This window comes from Canis lupus, chromosome 27 (assembly GCF_048164855.1).
Source record: "Canis lupus baileyi chromosome 27, mCanLup2.hap1, whole genome shotgun sequence".
NCBI classification, from domain to species: Eukaryota; Metazoa; Chordata; class Mammalia; order Carnivora; family Canidae; genus Canis; species Canis lupus.
This window is the reverse complement of record NC_132864.1, coordinates 36,904,010-36,921,327: the sequence shown is the minus strand read 5'-3', so window position 1 is coordinate 36,921,327 and position 17,318 is coordinate 36,904,010. Positions and strand designations below refer to the sequence as shown.

Sequence of the window (17,318 nt, the reverse complement as noted above, 5' to 3'; positions counted from 1 at the left end):
CCTTTTAAAGTCCTCACTCTGCTGCACCTGGCTGGCTCAGTCAGTAGAGCAGGCAACTCTTGATCTCAGGGGGGGTGAGTTCGGGGCCCCACCCTGGGCATGGTGCCCATTTAAAAATGAATTTTAAAAAAATGGAAAAGGAAAGAAATGAGAATCCTCTGTTTGTAAACCCTCAGGGAGTTGGGGTCTTTAGAGCCTTAGCTCTCTGTTCTCCTGGTTAGCAATAATCCCATAAACAGCTTTCTCTTTTTCAAGATTTTATTTATTCATTAGAGACACAAAGAGAGAGAGACAGAGACAGAGACATAGGCAGAGAGAGAAGCAGGCTCCTTTCAGGGAACCTGATATGGGACTCAATCCCTGGGCTCCAGAATCATGCCATGGGCTGAAGGCAGACACTCAACTGCTGAGCCACCCAGGCGTCCCATAAACAGCTTTTTTATTCGTTTCTTGCAAACACTCAGTGGGGCCCTTGCTGGCTTTGGTGCTCGTTGGGTGGATGAACTCTCCTTCCGTTAGGTTATGCAGTCAGTAAGAAAAAAAAGCACGACTCCATAGAAAAATGGACTAAAGATATGAACAGGCGGTTCACAGATGGTGAGAACCAAGTAGCAAAAACACATAAAAAGAACCTAAAACTGGGGCACTTGGGTGGCTCAGCTGGTTAAGTGTCTGCCTTCAGCTCAGGCCATGATCCCAGGGTCCTGGGATCGAGCCTCACATCAGGCTCCTTGCTCAGTGCAGAGTCTGCTTCTCCCTCTCCCTCTGTTGTTCGCCCTGCTTGTGGTCTCTGGCTCTCTCTCCCTCTCTCTCTGTCAAATAAATAAAATCTTAAAAAAAAAAAAACAACAACCCTGAAGCTTATTAAACATAGAAAAATGAAAATTAAAGTTATAATAAATTATAAATATCACTCCACACCATACCCATTAGGTTGGTATATTTAAGATATGTTCAGGGTCTTGTGATAGCAAAGCCACCCAGGCACCCCATGTTCACAAGTTTAAAACAGCAGAATCACAGTTGTTCTTGTAGCTCTATTTTTGTGACTACTAGAACAATTTATTTTTTAAAAAATTTAAATTTTATTTAAATTCAATTAATTAGCATATAATGTATTATTGTTTCAGGGGTAGAGGCCAATGATTCATCAGTGTTAATATAACTCCCAGTGCTCATCACATCACGTGCCCTCCTTAATGCCCCTCACCCAGTTACCCCAGCCCCCACTCCCTCCCCTCCAGCAATCCTCACTTTGTTTCCTATGATTTAGAGTCTCTTAAGGTTTGTCTCCCTCTCTGATTTCATCTTGTTTTATTTTTGCCTCTCTTCCCCTATGATCCTCTGTTTTGCTTCTTAAACTCCACATATGAGTGAGATCACATGATAATTCTTTCTCTGATTGACTGATTTCCCTTAGCATATTCTCTCGTTCCACCCACATCACTGCAAAGGGCAAGGTTTCATTTTTTTAAATGGCTGAATATTATTCCATATACTCCACTTTCAATAATGGATGTAACAAGGCAGAGGTCATAGAGGAAATAGACTCAAATGATGCTCTAAACCAATGGACTCCCCAGATAGATTCACAGAACTCTCCACCCAATGACCACAGAATACACATTCTTTTTTTTTTTTTTTAAGATTTTATTTATTTATTCATGAGACAGGCAGACAGGCAGAGGGAGAAGCAGGCTCCCTACAGAGAGCCTGATGTGGGACTCCATCCCAGAACCCCCAGATCACGACCTGAGCCAAAGGCAAACACTCAATCGCTGAGCCACCCAGGTAGCATTTTTTTTTCTTTAAAATTTATTTATTTTTTTAGTAATCTCCACACCCAAGATTGCGAATCAGAGAAACCACCAAGGAGCCGACACCGATGCAAACACACGAGGGTTTATTTACAAGCTCGAGCTTGGGTCCAAGTATACTCTACACAGCAGAGCAGGGGCTTGGACCCCGAAGTGGGTTACAGCTGGGTTTTTTATGGGCTGGTCTAGGGGATTTCAGAAGGGGTGGAGGAATTTTTCCATTCCAATATGGGGGACAGGGTGGGGGAGTTTCTTAAGATCTGATATGGGATTTCCTGCCGAGGGCATTCTGAGCTCTGTTGTCTTTGTGATATGGGATTCCTTGTCAAGGACATTCTGCAGTTTTTCCTGTAAAGTTCAGCTCTTATTCACAGGGGCCTAAGATGGCTGTACTTGTGCTAATGCTAAACTTGAGGTGGAATGGCCTTAATTTTCTCGGCCTCCACAGTCAGGTCACAAAATAAATCTCATTGAATTTAAACAGATCGAAGTCATATCTTGTATGTTCTTGGAACACAATGGAGTGAAATTAGAAAATAACTGAAGAAAAACCAGAAAGTTCACAAATACCTGGAAATTAAACAATATATTGTTAAACAGCCATAGAGGGATCCCTGGGTGGCTCAGCGGTTTGGCGCCTGCCTTTGGCCCGGGGCGCGATCCTGGAGTCCCGGGTTCGAGTCCCACGTCGGGCTCCCGGCATGGAGCCTGCTTCTCCCTCCTCCTGTGTCTCTGCCTCTTTCTCTCTCTCTCAGTGTCTATCATAAATAAAAATAAATAAATAAATCTTAAAAAAAAAAAAAAAAAACAAACAGCCATAGAGAAGTTAGAGAATACCTCTAACACATGAAAACAAAAACACAACATAACAAAATTTACGAGATAGAGCAGAAGCAGTGCTACAAGGGAAATTTAGAACTGTAAACGTACATGAAAAACGATCTCAAATCAATAACCTAACATTATACCTTAAGGAACTAGAAAAAGAAGAACAAACTAAACCTGAAACCAGCAGTAGAAAGGAATAATAAAGACTAGAGTGGGGAAAAAAAAAAAAAAAAAAGACTAGAGTGGGGATGCCTCGGTGGCTCAGCAGTTGAGTGTCTGCCTTCCGCTCAGGGCGTGATTCCAGGGTCCCAGGATCGAGTCCCACATCGGGCTCCCCGCAGGGAGCATACTTCTCCCTCTGCCTGTGTCTCTGCTTCTCTCTGTGTGTCTCTCATGAATAAATAAAATATATATTTTTAATATTTTATTTATTTATTTATGATAGTCACACAGAGAGAGAGAGGCAGAGACACAGGCAGAGGGAGAAGCAGGCTCCATGCACCGGGAGCCCGACGTGGGACTCGATCCCCGGTCTCCAGGATCTCGCCCTGGGCCAAAGGCAGGTGCCAAACCGCTGTGCCACCCAGGGATCCCGAATAAATAAAATCTTAAAAAAAATAAACGGATAACATACAATGACCAGGAGTGCAAGGGTGGTTCAACATAGGAAAATCAACCAGTATAACATACCATACTAATAGAATAATAATAAAAAAAAAATCCCATGACTATCTTAATAGATGTAATAAAAAAAATCATTTGATGAAATCAAGAAAAGCATTTGATGAAATCCAACATCTTTTCAGGATAACATTACTCAACAAAGAATAGGATAAAGGGCAATAGGATACTGGGATGTCTGGGTGGCTCAGGGTGTGATCCTGGAGTTTCGGGATCGAGTCCCCCATAGGGCTCCCTGCATGGAGCCTGCTTCTCCCTCTGCCTGTGTCTCTGCCCCTCTCTCTCTCTCTCTATCATAAATAAATAAAAATTAAAAAAAAAAAAAGAGACTGAGCCTTAAATTTTTTTTCAGTAAAAAATCATTATTACCAATATTTACTTTCTTTGCAAAAATCTTCCTTACGGCGTAGAAAACGTTATGTTCCTGCAGATGCATTTTCAGTTGTACTTGTGTTAGGAAATGACATAGACACCATTTGACCAGGTGGCATAGGCATGCTCTGGGGGATTTCTGGGTAGTGAGGAACAGGCCTGAGAGGCTCAGCAGATTAGTCCATGGGTGGTGACTTGCAAGAGGGCCCTGTAAGGCTCTAGCCTCTCCATCATATTATCTAACTATCTACCTATCTATTTACTATTGAGATATAATTTACATAACAATGTGGAAGTTTAAAGTGTACAACGGGCTGATCTGATACATTTGTAGATTATAATAAGAGCTAACACCTCTATTACGTCACCGAATTATCATTTCTTTTTTGTAGGGAGAATAACCAAGATCTAGTCTCTTAGCAACTTTGAAATCCTCTTACAGTCGTTGACTATATTGTTGACAATTAATGTTGTTGACTAATAATCCTTACGTTGTGATAGATCTTCACAACTTATCCATCTTCTAGTTGCAAGTTTTTTTTTTTAAGATTTTATTTATTTATTCATGATAGTCACACAGAGAGAGACAGAGAGGCAGAGACACAGGCAGAAGGAGAAGCAGGCTCCATGCACCGGGAGCCCGATGTGGGATTCGATTCCGGGTCTCCAGGATCAGGCCCTGGGCCAAAGGCAGGCACCAAACCGCTGGGCCACCCAGGGATCCCTAGTTGCAAGTTTGTATCCTTACACATCCTTCCAGTTTCCCCACCTCCCAGCCCCTGGTAGTCACCATTCTACTTTGTTTCTAGGAGTTTGGCTTTTTTTAGATTTCACAAATAGTGTGATTACACCGTGTCTTTCTGCTGGACTTACCTTACTCAGCATGATGCCCACAGGGTCCACTTAGGTTGTCACAAATGACAGGATTTCCTTCTTTCTCATGGCCGAATAGTATTCCATTGGCTTTATACACCACATGTTCTTTTTTTTTTTTTTTTTAAGATTTTATTTATTTATTCATGAGAGACACACACACAAAGGCAGAGACACAGGCAGAGGGAGAAGCAGGCTCCATGCAAGGAGCCCGATGTGGGACCCGATCCCAGGTCTCCAGAATCACGCCCTGGGCCAAAGGCAGCCGCTCAACCGCTGAGCCACCCGGGCTGCCCAACACCACATGTTCTTTATTCGTTCATCCCTTGCCGGCACTTAGTTGTTTCCATGTCTTGGCCATTGTGAATAATGCACCAATGAACGTGAAGGTGCAAATATCTCTTTCCTATCCTCTTTCCATTTTCTTCGAACATATGCCCAGAAGGGGGATTGCTGGATCTCTCCCTGTCATTCTAAAGATGGAGAAACTGAGGCCCAGAGCAGGGAAAAAAACAAATTCAGGGAATATGAGGCATGGTTCTGGCAGGAGCAGGAAGAGGAAGGCTGCCACATTGCAAGGAGAGCAATCTGAGCGGAGTGAGTTGGCCCAAAATGCTAAGCAGAAGTCCCGAGGCTGTGCCACTTGCTGGCATCACGACCTCTGGAGAGCGGGGCTGACTTCCCGAGCGCATAGTCACTCCCTGCCTCAATTTCGAGACATCCTTAAAATGGAGATGATAGGAAAATCCGACAGTGACAGCGACGGCGTGGATGACCTTGAAGGCACGGTGGTAAGTGAAATAAGCCAGCGACAAAGGACTGCGCCCTTGCGGGAGCCGGGAGGGGCGTCACCCCGCCGCTGGGCCCTGCGCTCCGGGCCGCCCCCCGCAGCCACCCAATGGGGAGCGGAGCCCAGCGGGGCGTGGCCCACGACCCGGGCTCGCAGCGGCCTCCGGAGTCGCCGGAGTCCGCGGGGTCCCCGCGGCCGCCCCCCGCCCCCGCCCCGCCATGGGCCTGGAGCTGTACCTGGACCTGCTGTCCCAGCCCTGCCGCGCCGTCTACATCTTCGCCAAGAGGAACGGCATCCCCTTCGAGCTGCGCCCCGTGGAGCTGCGCAAAGGTGGGCTCCGCCTGGGTTTGGGACCCGAGGGATGGGGGAGGCCAAATACTGCCCAAGGGGACGCTGCGCGCCAGCGCCTTCTTGGGGCCCGTGCTGAAAAAGGTGAGTCTTCGGGGAGATCCGAGCGTCGGGGGGGGCCCCCCAACGCTGCTCGGTCCAGCAGGGTGGACGGTGCGGCTCGGGGGAGGCCGAGGAAAGGGGTGGGAGCTTCAGGAAAAAGACAGACCTCGTCTACAAAAACAGGAGCACCTGGACTTAGGGAGGGAGGACCTCCAGAAAAGAGATGGAGGCAGGAGGCGGGGGTAAGGGGGGCGCGTATAGGCTGGGGCAGAGCCCAGTCCCTCCTTGTGGCCTCCACTGCCGAAGTGGCAGCTGCAGTCACCAGGGTCGCGACTTCTCCAGCGCTACACTGTGCGCATCGGTCCAGCCTGCACCGGGGACCCTCTCTGTGGCCCTCGTTCTTCTGCTTTGCCTTCTCTGCTTTACCTTGTGCTCTGCCTTCTTGTTCCTGCTGGGAGAGGCCCCTGGGGGGTAGGCCCGGGGCTTGAGGGGGAACTGCTGGAGCTTGGTGAGCCCTGCACTCTGAGCTGGAGGGCTCGTTTCCCTGGCAGGCTCCCAAGGCTCCGAGGACACAGCTGGCAGTTGGGAGGTAAGAGGGAAGCAGAGCCCAGGTACTGCCCAGTGGGCAAGTAACTCCACTTGGCTGAGCCTTCCCCCCACCATCACTTCCCCCCACTATCACTTCCCCACCACGTTGAGGCCCTTGCCTGCCTTGGTGGCTGTGTACTGGCCTGTCCGCCTGCCGACTCATCTTCTCCCCGCCTCCTGGGGGCAGTTTCCACTTGTCCTGCCCAGAGGTTATCTCTGCAGAGTGCAGGTGAGAGAGCATGGGGACAAAGGAACATCCCAGCCAGACTATCAGATAAAGGATGCAGAAAGCGGTGTTTCACTAGGAGAGGAGGGCAGGTGTGCCTGGTGAAGGCACAATCTGAAGAGAGGGAAAAGGGAGGATGGTGGGTGTGTTTGAAACTAGGGTGTTAAGGCAATCGTGTATGGCTTCAAGGAGTTTCCACACGATCCTGGGGGTAACGGGGAGCTGATGAAAGCTGTTGAGCCAGGATGGTAATGAGCTTAGGTCCTCATCAGAAACTTCTCTCTGACTGCATCTGCAGGAGTAGGAGCCACCCACACAAACTCAAGCAGAGGCCAGGGTCCCAGGGGACAAGAGGCTTGCACCTTTTGAGGGGCTGTGGGACAAAAAACGTGACTGTTCCAGCTCCAGCAGAGCCTAAAGGCAGGGCCAGCCCTGTGTCCCCAGTGGCCAGGGGAGGGTGAACAAGGGGACACAAAGGAACTGATAGAAGTTGGGTTTTGTTTTATTTTTTAAATTTTATTTATTTATTTATGAGAGACACACAAACACACACACACACACAGAGAGAGAGAGGCAGAGACACAGGCAGAGGGAGAAGCAGGCTCCTCACAGGGAGCCCAATATGGGACTTGATTCCTGGACCCTGGGATCAAGCCCTGAGCCAAAGGCAGAAGCTAACTATGAACCACTGAGCCACCCAGGCATTCCAGAAGTTGTTTTTGCAAATAGATAGCAGGAAAAAGCCACTTCTCTGTGTTTGGGGAACTTACCCTAGAGTCCGCAGGGAAAGGGGCACTGTAAGAAATCAGGGCTCCATTTGGGGACTAGCCACCCTGCTCTGGCAGCGTGGGGCCCCCTGAAAATGAACTTATGAGGCTGGGGATGGTGCAGAGGTGGTGGGTGGGTGCGTGTGAAGGCCCGGCTGAAACATCATATCCTGCACACTGGGCTGTGGGTGGAGCTTGTGCCCAATGGGACAGGGCATGGGCTGTGGAGGCCCGTTCTGCAACATTAGGCAGAGTAGTCTCCTGCTCCTCCCAAAGTGGCCCTCACAGCCTCTGCCACACAGGAGAGCAGCTGGGGGCAGGAGAAGAGCCATGAAACTGGGACCTGGGCATAGTTGGGCGTGGGCACAGGCCATGCAGCCTCAGTGTTCCCTCCCTTTCCCACCACGATGGTTTCTCTGCAGGTCAGCACCTCAGTGATGCCTTTGCCCAGGTGAACCCCCTGAAGAAGGTGCCTGCTTTGAGGGACGGGGACTTCACCTTGACAGAGAGGTAACTGGGGTCCTTGGGCTGCTACCAGAACTTGCTGGAACCATCTTGTCCTAATCCTCCGTTTATTTATTTTTTTTTCAAGATTTATTTATTTATTTATGAGAGAGAAAGAGAGCAGGTGAGTGGAGTGAGGGGCAGAGGGAGAGAGAATCCACAAGCAAACTCCTAGCTGAGCGCAGAGCCCAATTCAGGGTTCTAGCCCAGGACCCTGAGATTGTGACCTGAGCTGAAACCAAATTTGGTTGCTTAACTGACTGAGCCGGCCGGGCGCCCCCTAACCCACAATTTTATTTTTTTATTTTATTTTTTTTCACAATTTTAGAGACAAAAAAAGAAAATCCTCAGAGATGAAGAGCCCTTAGCCCAACATCCCACAGAGAGTCGGCACTGGGTTCCAGTCTATCCCCTGATCCAGTTCACAGGGATGCTTGGGAAAAAATAAGCATCTATTTTACAGAGAGTCGGGACTGGGTTCCAGACTATCCCCTGATCCAGTTCACAGGGATGCTTGGGAAAAAATAAGCATCTATTTTACCTCTGCACCAGTCCTATGACTGTGGGTGAGAGTACCCCAGGGTAGGGGTGCAGGGCGAGGCAGGGGCAGTGCTCTGGCTCGAGATGGCTCATGGGCATCTGGGACACCCAGTGGCTCCAAGTCCAGAGAATTTTTCCCAACTCTGCCCCTTTTGTCACCTAATCACTGCTCCCATAACAAGGAGAACTTGAGGCTTTAGAACTTATCTCTGGAATTGTGAAGTGGATCATCCCCAAGGAATTCCTGGTATGATGCCAGTGCCATTTTTTCCTTTCTGCTGCTCTCTACTGTCCTGGCTCCTTGTATCACTCAGTTTTGAGTACCCATAGTACCTGTCAGGGGCATTGTTCAATTTCTGCATTTCCCTGTGTCTTTTCTCACTGTCAGGAGGTCTGTAACCCCCAGAGACTTGCAGCCCTCCCCAGAGGTGGTTTGATCAGTTAGCTGGGAGGAACAAAGCTCCAGGGTACCTTGTACCAACAAGTGAGTTGGTAAGCCGGGGCATGGGTACAGGATTTGTGATAGGGAATAGAGGTTTTCTGCCTTTTGGCTGGGGTATGCAACCCTGGGAGTACCCCAAGTTCCTGAAAGCCTTCCTATGGCCCCAAATTCATGCATCCTCAGGGCCCTTCCAGCTCCATCCCTGTCCCGACACCATGGTAGCCCTCATAGCCTAGAGCAGGAGGAGAGCTCCAGGGACCTGGTCTGATCTGCTGTTCCATGATCCTGCGGCACCCCCAGTGTTTCCTACAGGGTGCTTTAGGGAGAGCAGAGGGATGACAGGAAAGATTTTTTGAGCAATCAGGCCATCTGAGGCCAGTCTGGATGCCAGAGGATGAGGATGGATGCAGATTGGAAAGAACTGAGCTTTAAGGCTCAGCTTTGATGGTGTCTCCTCCAGGAAGTCCTGTGGCCTGCTAATCGGAGACTGTCTCTGAACACTTGGCAGGATGCTCTGCTGTGGGCTGTTGCCCTATGGTAGGATGAGCTTGGGTATTAGCCTCAGAAAGACTCTCTCAGTCCTGCCACCAAAGGCTCTGTGCCCTGGGCAAGTCCCTTAACTGTTCTAAGCCTGGCTTTCTTTTCCTTTCTTTCTTCCTTCCTTTCTTTCTTTCTTTCTTTCTTTCTTTCTTTCTTTCTTTCTTTCTTTCTTTCTTCTTTCTTTCTTTCTTTCTTTCTTTCTTTCTTTCTTTCTTTCTTTCTTTCTTTCTTTCTTTCTTTCTTTCTTTCTTTCTTTCTTTCTTTCTTTCTTTCTTTCTTCTTTCTTTCTTTCTTTCTTTCTTTCTTTCTTTCTTTCTTTCTTTCTTTCTTTCTTTCTTTCTTTCTTTCTTTCTTTCTTTCTTTCTTTCTTTCTTTCTTTCTTTCTTTCTTTCTTTCTTTCTTTCTTTCTTTCTTTCTTTCTTTCTTTCTTTCTTTCTTTCTTTCTTTCTTTCTTTCTTTCTTTCTTTCTTTCTTTCTTTCTTTCTTTCTTTCTTTCTTTCTTTCTTTCTTCTTTCAAGATTTAATTTACTTATTCATGAGAGACACACAGAGAGAAAGAGGCAGAGACACAGGCAGAGGGAGAAGCAGGCTCCATGCAGGGAGCCCGACGTGGGACTCGATCCCAAGTCTCCAGGATCACGCCCTGGGCTGAAGGTGCCGCTAAACTGCTGAGCCACCCGTGCTGCCCTAAGCCTGGTTTTCTTATCTGGAAAATGAGGCAAATACTTTTGCACATTGTCAGGAAAACTAAAGAAGGGACTCTGATTAAGCCCCCAGCACAGTGTCCTTCCTCCACCCATCATGTCATCCCTCCCCTGCAGCGTGGCCATCCTGCTCTACCTGAACCGCAAGTATAAAGTCCCCGACCACTGGTACCCCCAGGATCTACAGGCCTGTGCCCGTGTGGATGAGTACCTGGCATGGCAGCACACAACCCTGCGGAGAAACTGCCTCCGGGCCCTGTGGCATAAGGTGAGGCCCTGAGGAGGGGGTTGGCGGGGGGGAAGTGAGTGAGGGCGTCACCCCAAAGTGGCTAAAGCATCATTGCACTCTTCTTTTCCATTTGGATAGTCTCTATTGACTTGGTTTGACTCTGCTGATTCTTTCTTCTGTTGTGCCCATGCTGCTATTAAACCCACCTAATACAGTCTTTATTTGAGATGTGTATTTTTCAGTTCTAGATATTCCATTTGGTTCTTTTTTTATTATTTATTATTTTTTTATTTTTTATTTTTCCATTTGGTTCTTTTTTAAAGTTTCCACTTCTGTGCTGAAATTCTCCATCTAAACAGATTTGGTCCATCTACCCATTTGGTCCATCTTTTCTTCTAAATTCTTTATATTTTTTTATTTAAAAAAATTTTTTTGTAAGTGATTTAAAGACTTATTTATTTATTTTTATCCATGATAGACAGAGAGAGAGAGAGAGAGAGAGAGGCAGAGACACAGGAGGAGGGAGAAGCAGGCTCCATGCCGGGAGCCCGACTCAGGACTCGATCCCGGAACTCCAGGATCACTCCCTGGGCCAAAGGCAGGCACCAAACCGCTGAGCCACCCAGCGATCCCCCGATTCCTTTTATTTTTAATTTGATTATTATTATTATTTTTAAAGATTTTATTTATTTATTCATGACAGAGAGAGACAGACAGACAGACAGAGGGGAAACAGGCTCCGTGCAGGAATCCCAACATGGGACTCGATCCTGGGTCTCCAGAATCACAACCCTGGGCTGAAGGTGGCACTAAACCGCTGGGCTACCGGGGCTGCCCTTAATTATTATTTTAAAAATATTTTTATTTATTTATTCATGAGAGATGCAGAGAGAGAGAGGCAGAGACACAGGCAGAGGGAGAAGCAGGCTCCCTGCGGGAAGCCCAATTTGGGACTCCATCCCAGGACTCCGGGATCATGACCTGAGCCAAAGGCAGATACTGAGCCACCCAGGCGCCCTCTTCTAAATTCTCTCTCTTTTTTTTTTAAGATTTTATTCATTTATTCATGAGAGACACAGAAAGAGGCAGAGACACAGGCAGAGGGAGAACCAGGCTCCCTGCAGGGAGCCTGATGTGGGACTCGATCCCGGGTCTTCAGGATCACACCCTGGGCTGAAAGCAGCGCCAAACCACTGAGCACCCAGGCTGCCACGTATTTTATTTTATTTTATTTTATTTTATTATTATTTTTTTATTTTATTTATTATTTTTTATTTTTTAAAGATTTTATTTATTCATTCATGAGAGACACAGAGAGAGAGGCAGAGACACAGGCAGAGGGAGAAGCAGGCTCCATGCAGGGAGCCCGATGGGAGACCTGACCTGGGGACTCCAGGATCACGCCCCAAGCCGAAGGCAGACACTCAACTGCTGAGCCACCCAGGCGTCCCACGTATTTTATTTTTTAAAAGATTTTTAAATCACTTTTTGGGGTGGCTGGGTGATACAGTTGGTTAAGCACTTGATTCTCGGTTTTGGCTCAGGTGGTGATCTCAGGGTTGTGAGATTGAGCCCCACATCAGGTTCCACGCTCTGTGCAGTGTCTGCTTGGGAGTCTCTCTCCCTCTGCCCCTCCCCAGCTCATGTGTGTGCTCTCTCTCTCTCTCTTGCTCTCTCTCTCAAAGAAGTGTAAGATTTTTTAAAAAGATGTTATTTATTTATTTGAGAGAAAGAGCAAGAGAGAGAGAGAGAGCACAAGTAAGGGACAAGGAAAAGTGGGCTCCCTGCTCAGGCTCAGGGATCATGACCTGAGCAGAAGGCAGCCGCTTAACTGACTGAGCTACCCAGGCACCCCTAAATAAATAAATCTTAAAAAAATTTTTTTAAATAGTTTTTTCTTTTTTAAGTTTATTTTTCTTAGTAATCTCTATACCCATGTGAGTCTCCAACTCATTACCCTGAGATCAAGAGTCACACACTTTCCCTCTGAGCCAGCCAGGCACCTCTGTATGATTCCAGTTACATGAGATCCCTAGAGTAGTTCTGCTCATAAAGACAAAAAAGTTGGAGTGCCTGGGTGGCTCATTCGGTTAGGCATCTGTCTTCAGCTCAGATCATGATCTCAGGGTCCTGGGATCAAGTCCCGCATCAAACTCCCCGCTCAGTGGGAAGTATGCTTTTCCCTCTTCCTCTGCCTGCCGCTCTGCCTACTTGTGCTCTCTCTGTCAAATAAATAAATAAAATGTTAAAAAAAAAAAAAAAGACAAAAAAGTAGAAGGATGGCTGCCAGGGGTTGGCGAGGAGGGGGAGTGGGATGTTGTTTAATGGGGACAGATTTTCAGTGTGGGATGATGAATGAGTTCTGGAGATGGATGGCAGTGTTACCTGATGCCTGAGTCTAGGTTCTTGAGTCTCAATGTCGTAGAAATGAACTTGAGAGAAAGAAAACAGGTGGAGTTTATTAGAGATAGCTTGTATAGGGCAGCCCTGGTGGTGCAGCGGTTTAGCGCCGCCTGCAGCCCAGGGCTTAATCCTGGAGACCCTGGATCGAGTCCCACGTCGGGCTCCCTGCATGGAGCCTGCTTCTCCCTCTGCCTGTGTCTCTGCCTCTCTCTCTCTGTCTCAATAAATAAATAAAATCTTAAAAAAAAAAAAAAAGAGATAGCTTGTATAAAAGAGGGCTGACAGGAAAGAGGAATATCACTAGCCTCTCCGTAGGCTGCGAGACTTATAAAGGCACTTTTCCAAAGGTGAGGGGCTGGGAATGGGCAAGTGTCCTTCGATCCCATGGTCATTATCTTGCAGGCTTCAGTTTTTAGTGGACACAAGACAATCACAGGATGTTTTTCTTCATGGTCAACATTCTTTTAGGGCTCCTGGAAAACAGAGATACTTGTGCAAGTAGGCTTTAAATTGTTACTTCTCATTTTGCTCAGACAACCATTACTCCCCCTCGGCTGTTATCTCTCATTGATTCATTTTCTTTCCAAGAAGGAGATATTCGTCTCTAAGCTTGTGGACACTTTTAACCCTTGTCTTACACCTGTGACTTTTACAGGAACTAAGTCCCTCTTGCTTTCTCTATGCTATCTCAGCGGTGATGGTTATACAACAGTGTGAATGTACTTAATGCTGTGGAACTGTACACGTAAAAATGGTTAGGGTGGGAAATTTTATGTTACATGTTTCTTAGCATAATTAAAAATAAAACAATTAGGGCACCTGGGTGGCTCAGTGGTTGAGTGTCTGCCTTTTCAGGTCGTGATCTCAGAGTCCTGGGACCGAGTTCTGCATCAGGCTCCCCACAGGGAGCCTGCTTCTCCCTATGTCTCTGCCCCTCTCTGTCTCTCATGAATGACTAAATAAAATCTGTAAAAAATATAAAAAATAAAACCCTAAGAATTTTGGATCAACCAAATCAGAACAGAAGGGAAATGTAGACAATCTCTTTCAGGGGTGAGGCCGATAAGAAATGAGGGAGGAGGGCAGCCCCGGTGGCGCAGCAGTTTAGCGCCGCCTGCAGCCCAGGGTGTGATCCTGGAGACCCTGGATCGAGTCCCACGTCGGGCTTCCTGCATGGAGCCTGCTTCTCCCTCTGCCTGTGTCTCTGCCTGTGTCTCTGCCTCTCTCTCGCTCTCTCAGAATAAATAAATAAATAAATCTTAAAAAAAAAAAAAGAAATGAGGGAGGAGGGCTAGGCGGGGTTCTGCAGACTGCCAGTCCATTGTGCCCCTCCTAAAGGAGGGGCTCCTTCTTGACATCAGCCTTAGATACTGAGCAGGGAAACCCTGTGGCCAGCACCCATTACATGAAAAAGAAGCTGAAAGTCTGGACTCTTACATGAAATGCCTGCAGTTTTAAATGTCAGCAACTGGTCCATATTTTTATTTTTATTTTTATTTTTATTTTTATTTTTATTTTTATTTATTTTTTGAGAAAGTAGGGAGAGAACCTTTTTTTTTTTTTATGATTTATTTATTCATGAGAAACACACACACACACACAGAGACAGAGACATAGGCAGAGGGAGAAGCAGGCTCCATGCAGGGAGCCTGATGTGGGACTCGATCCCCGATCCTAGGATCATGCCCTGAGCCAAAGGCAGACTCTCAACCACTGAGCCTCCCAGGTGGGCTGAGAGAGAGAGAGAGAGAGAGAGAGAGAGAGAATTTTAAGCAGACTCCATGCCCAATGTGGAGCCTGACACGGGGCTCAATCCTACGATGCTGAAATAGTGACCTGAGCTGAAATCAAGAGTTGGACACTTAACCAACTGAGCCACCCAGGCACCCCCTGACCCACATTTTTAAAAACTCTGTAGCCAAAGGAATGTCATTAGCTCAGGTATGGCCTCCAGGGCATCAGTGGGAGACTGTTGACTCTATTTTGTATGGGGGAGGAAATTGAAACCCAAAGGCAGGGCTCATGTATAATCCTAGTCCTGTTTACCTAAATCCCAGGCTTCCCTAAGCAATTTTACCAAAGCATGAAGCCTTCTTCCCTTGCTCCCCATCCACTGCATGTCCCAGACAGCTCTAGCAACCATGAGTCTGTTGATGGGTTCCCCCTAAAACACCTTCCTCCCAGAATCCTAGATACCACTCTTTCCTGGCCCTCCTCCTTAGTGTCTGGTAGTTCATTGTCAGAAAATGTCTGTTCTATTCTTGACTTAGTCTTTTCTTGGCTGTGCCATCTCAAGCAACTGACTGTCCCTCTCTGGGCCCCACTTTTCCATTTACAAGAGGAGTCATTTACTATTATTCCTATATTATAGATGAGGAAATTCAGGCTCAGAGGGTTTGAGTATTTTGTTTTAGGTCACACGCTTTGTAAGTGGCAGAGGGGAAACCTGAAAAGTTCACCCTCCTAATTACTTATACATTTAAGAGGTACTGACTTTATATTCAGGGGGAAGAGGTTATAACATAGACTGTCCTTAGGCAAGCTGCCTACTTCCAAAGTATAAAACTCATTGTTCAGGTCAGCTCTGAGTCATTCTCGAAGGGGTCTGAGTCCTTGTGTTAGATGTCCCTGAGGCTCAGCCATCAGAGATCACAGAGGCAGGAATATTTCTGCGAAAGGTGGTCCTTTGGGAATTTCCCTGCAGGCCTAGCCCAGCCTTGGAAGAAATGTGCATGGAACCAGAAAGCAGCTCAAACTGGGGCAGGGGAGGCACACTTGCTTTCCTGACCCCGAGACTGGGTTGGTCCCTAACCCTCTACTTTGCCTTCCCACCTGCCAGGTGATGTTCCCTGTTTTCCTGGGTGAGCCAGTGTCTCCTGAGATGCTGGCAGCCACACTGGCTGAGTTGGATGCAACCCTTCAGTTGCTTGAGGACAAGTTCCTCCAGAACAAGGCCTTTCTCACCGGGCCCCACATCTCCCTGGCTGATCTGATAGCCATCACTGAGCTGATGCATGTGAGTGCTATGGATAGGGTGGGCCTGCTAGGGAGGGGGGGCTCCTGGGGGTTGTTGAACCCCTGCTCACGGTGCCCCCACTGCCCCCACCTGGCCATGACATATGGAAACTTCCTGGAGCTCTGGGCCCTCCCCCCCCAAACAGGCAGAGGCTGCCATCCTTGACTTTACCCATCCACCTGTTCTCTTTCTCCGTACAGCCTGTGGGTGCTGGCTGCCAAGTCTTTGAAGGCCGACCCAAGCTGGCTGCATGGCGCCAGCGTGTGGAGGCAGCAGTGGGGAAGGATCTCTTCCAGGAGGCCCATGAGGTCATCCTGAAGGCCAAGGACTCTCCACCTGCAGACCTGATCATTAAGCAGAAGCTGATGCCTAGGGTGCTGGCCATGATCCAGTGAGCCGGGAAGGCTTGTCCCTGCTCTGCCCTTGACAGCTCACAAAGCACCTTCATTTCCAATGTCCCATGGGAGTCAGGCTCAGCGGGCAGGAGTGATTTGCCTGAGTCCCACTGCACCTGCACTCCCCAGGTCAGGTCCCTACACCCACACCATCTTGCACAGATGCCTATAAGCCACAATGAGAATGGAAAAGCCAAATCTTACCTCCTTTAATCACTGCATTTTGATTTCAGTTTGGAAATAAACTTGGGCTTAGCCTGAGCCTGCGCTTCTACCTTGGATGTGTGATTTATTTGACCTGTCTTGGCCCCTGCCTTGGTCTCTATCTGAAAGACAACCCCCATTCCAAGGCCCTATGGGTCAGCTTCCCCATGATGGTTGAGAGTAAAATTAACAAATGCCCTCTACTCTTCTAGTTCTCGGAGAAAGTGATTTGTCAGACAGCATGGGATCAGCAGGCATCCCATATGTGGTGACTATTGGCATAGTGATCAATCAGTTGGCTGGGCCAACCTTCCAGGACATGGTTCTTTGGCACCAAGTACATTTTTTTTTAAATTTTTTTTAAAATTTATTTATTTATGATAGTCACAGAGAGAGAGAGAGAGAGAGGCAGAGACACAGGCAGAGGGAGAAGCAGGCTCCATGCACCGGGAGCCCGACGTGGGATTCGATCCCGAGTCTCCAGGATCGCGCCCTGGGCCAAAGGCAGGCGCTAAACCGCTGCGCCACCCAGGGATCCCTTGTTTATATTTTAAGTAGGCTTCACACCCACTGTGGGGCTTGAACACTTAACCCTGAGATTAAGGGTTGCAGCTCTACTGACTGAGACTGGCAGACACCCCACCAGATTGTATTTTAAAATGATATTCTGGGGCGCCTTGGTGGCTCAGCAGTTGAGCGTCTGCCTTCAGCCCAGGGTGTGATCCTGGAGTCCCGGCATTGAGTCCCACATCCGGCTCCCTGCATGGGGCCTGCTTCTCTCTCTCTGCCTGTGTCTCTGCCTCTTTCTCTCTCTATGTCTCTCATGAATAAATAAAATTAAAAAAAAATTATTCTGTCTGCCTGGGCGGGCGGTGGGGGTGGTGTGGGGGCTGGTTGGACTGGTGGGTGGCTAAAGAGGAAGTAGGGGAATTGGATATTATAGTAATCTTGCCAGAGGTGATTTGTGCAAGAGGTCAGGGCAACAAAAGGATGGAGAACATGGCCCCTC

At 47.7% G+C, this 17,318-nt stretch overlaps 1 protein-coding gene across 3 annotated transcripts; it reads left to right on the top strand.

Annotated features, from left to right (window-relative positions):
• Window positions 1-5,470: 5,470 nt before the first annotated feature.
• Window positions 5,471-16,379, top strand: LOC140619671 (glutathione S-transferase theta-1). 3 transcript variants are annotated; one of them, XM_072803453.1, is made up of 5 exons: window positions 5,471-5,691; window positions 7,755-7,842; window positions 10,180-10,330; window positions 15,534-15,710; window positions 15,911-16,379. In XM_072803453.1, the coding sequence occupies exons 1-5, from the start codon at window positions 5,580-5,582 to the stop codon at window positions 16,103-16,105; spliced, it is 723 nt and encodes a 240-aa protein (XP_072659554.1). In that variant the 5' UTR covers window positions 5,471-5,579; the 3' UTR covers window positions 16,106-16,379. The 3 variants fall into 3 exon arrangements, with proteins under 3 accessions (XP_072659554.1, XP_072659555.1, XP_072659553.1); XM_072803452.1 differs by lacking the exon at window positions 7,755-7,842 and having other exon boundaries at window positions 5,504-5,691; XM_072803454.1 differs by lacking the exons at window positions 10,180-10,330; window positions 15,534-15,710 and having other exon boundaries at window positions 5,490-5,691; window positions 15,911-16,165.
• The last annotated feature ends 939 nt before the right edge of the window (window positions 16,380-17,318 follow it).

Bases quoted from the DNA above. Each gene is read 5' to 3' on its own strand.
- LOC140619671 (XM_072803453.1), top strand. From the start codon at position 5,580: ATGGGCCTGGAGCTGTACCTGGACCTGCTGTCCCAGCCCTGCCGCGCC. The intron at 5,692-7,754 runs GTGGGCTCCGCC...GTTTCTCTGCAG, and splicing joins CCCCGTGGAGCTGCGCAAAG to GTCAGCACCTCAGTGATGCC. The intron at 7,843-10,179 runs GTAACTGGGGTC...CCTCCCCTGCAG, and splicing joins GACTTCACCTTGACAGAGAG to CGTGGCCATCCTGCTCTACC.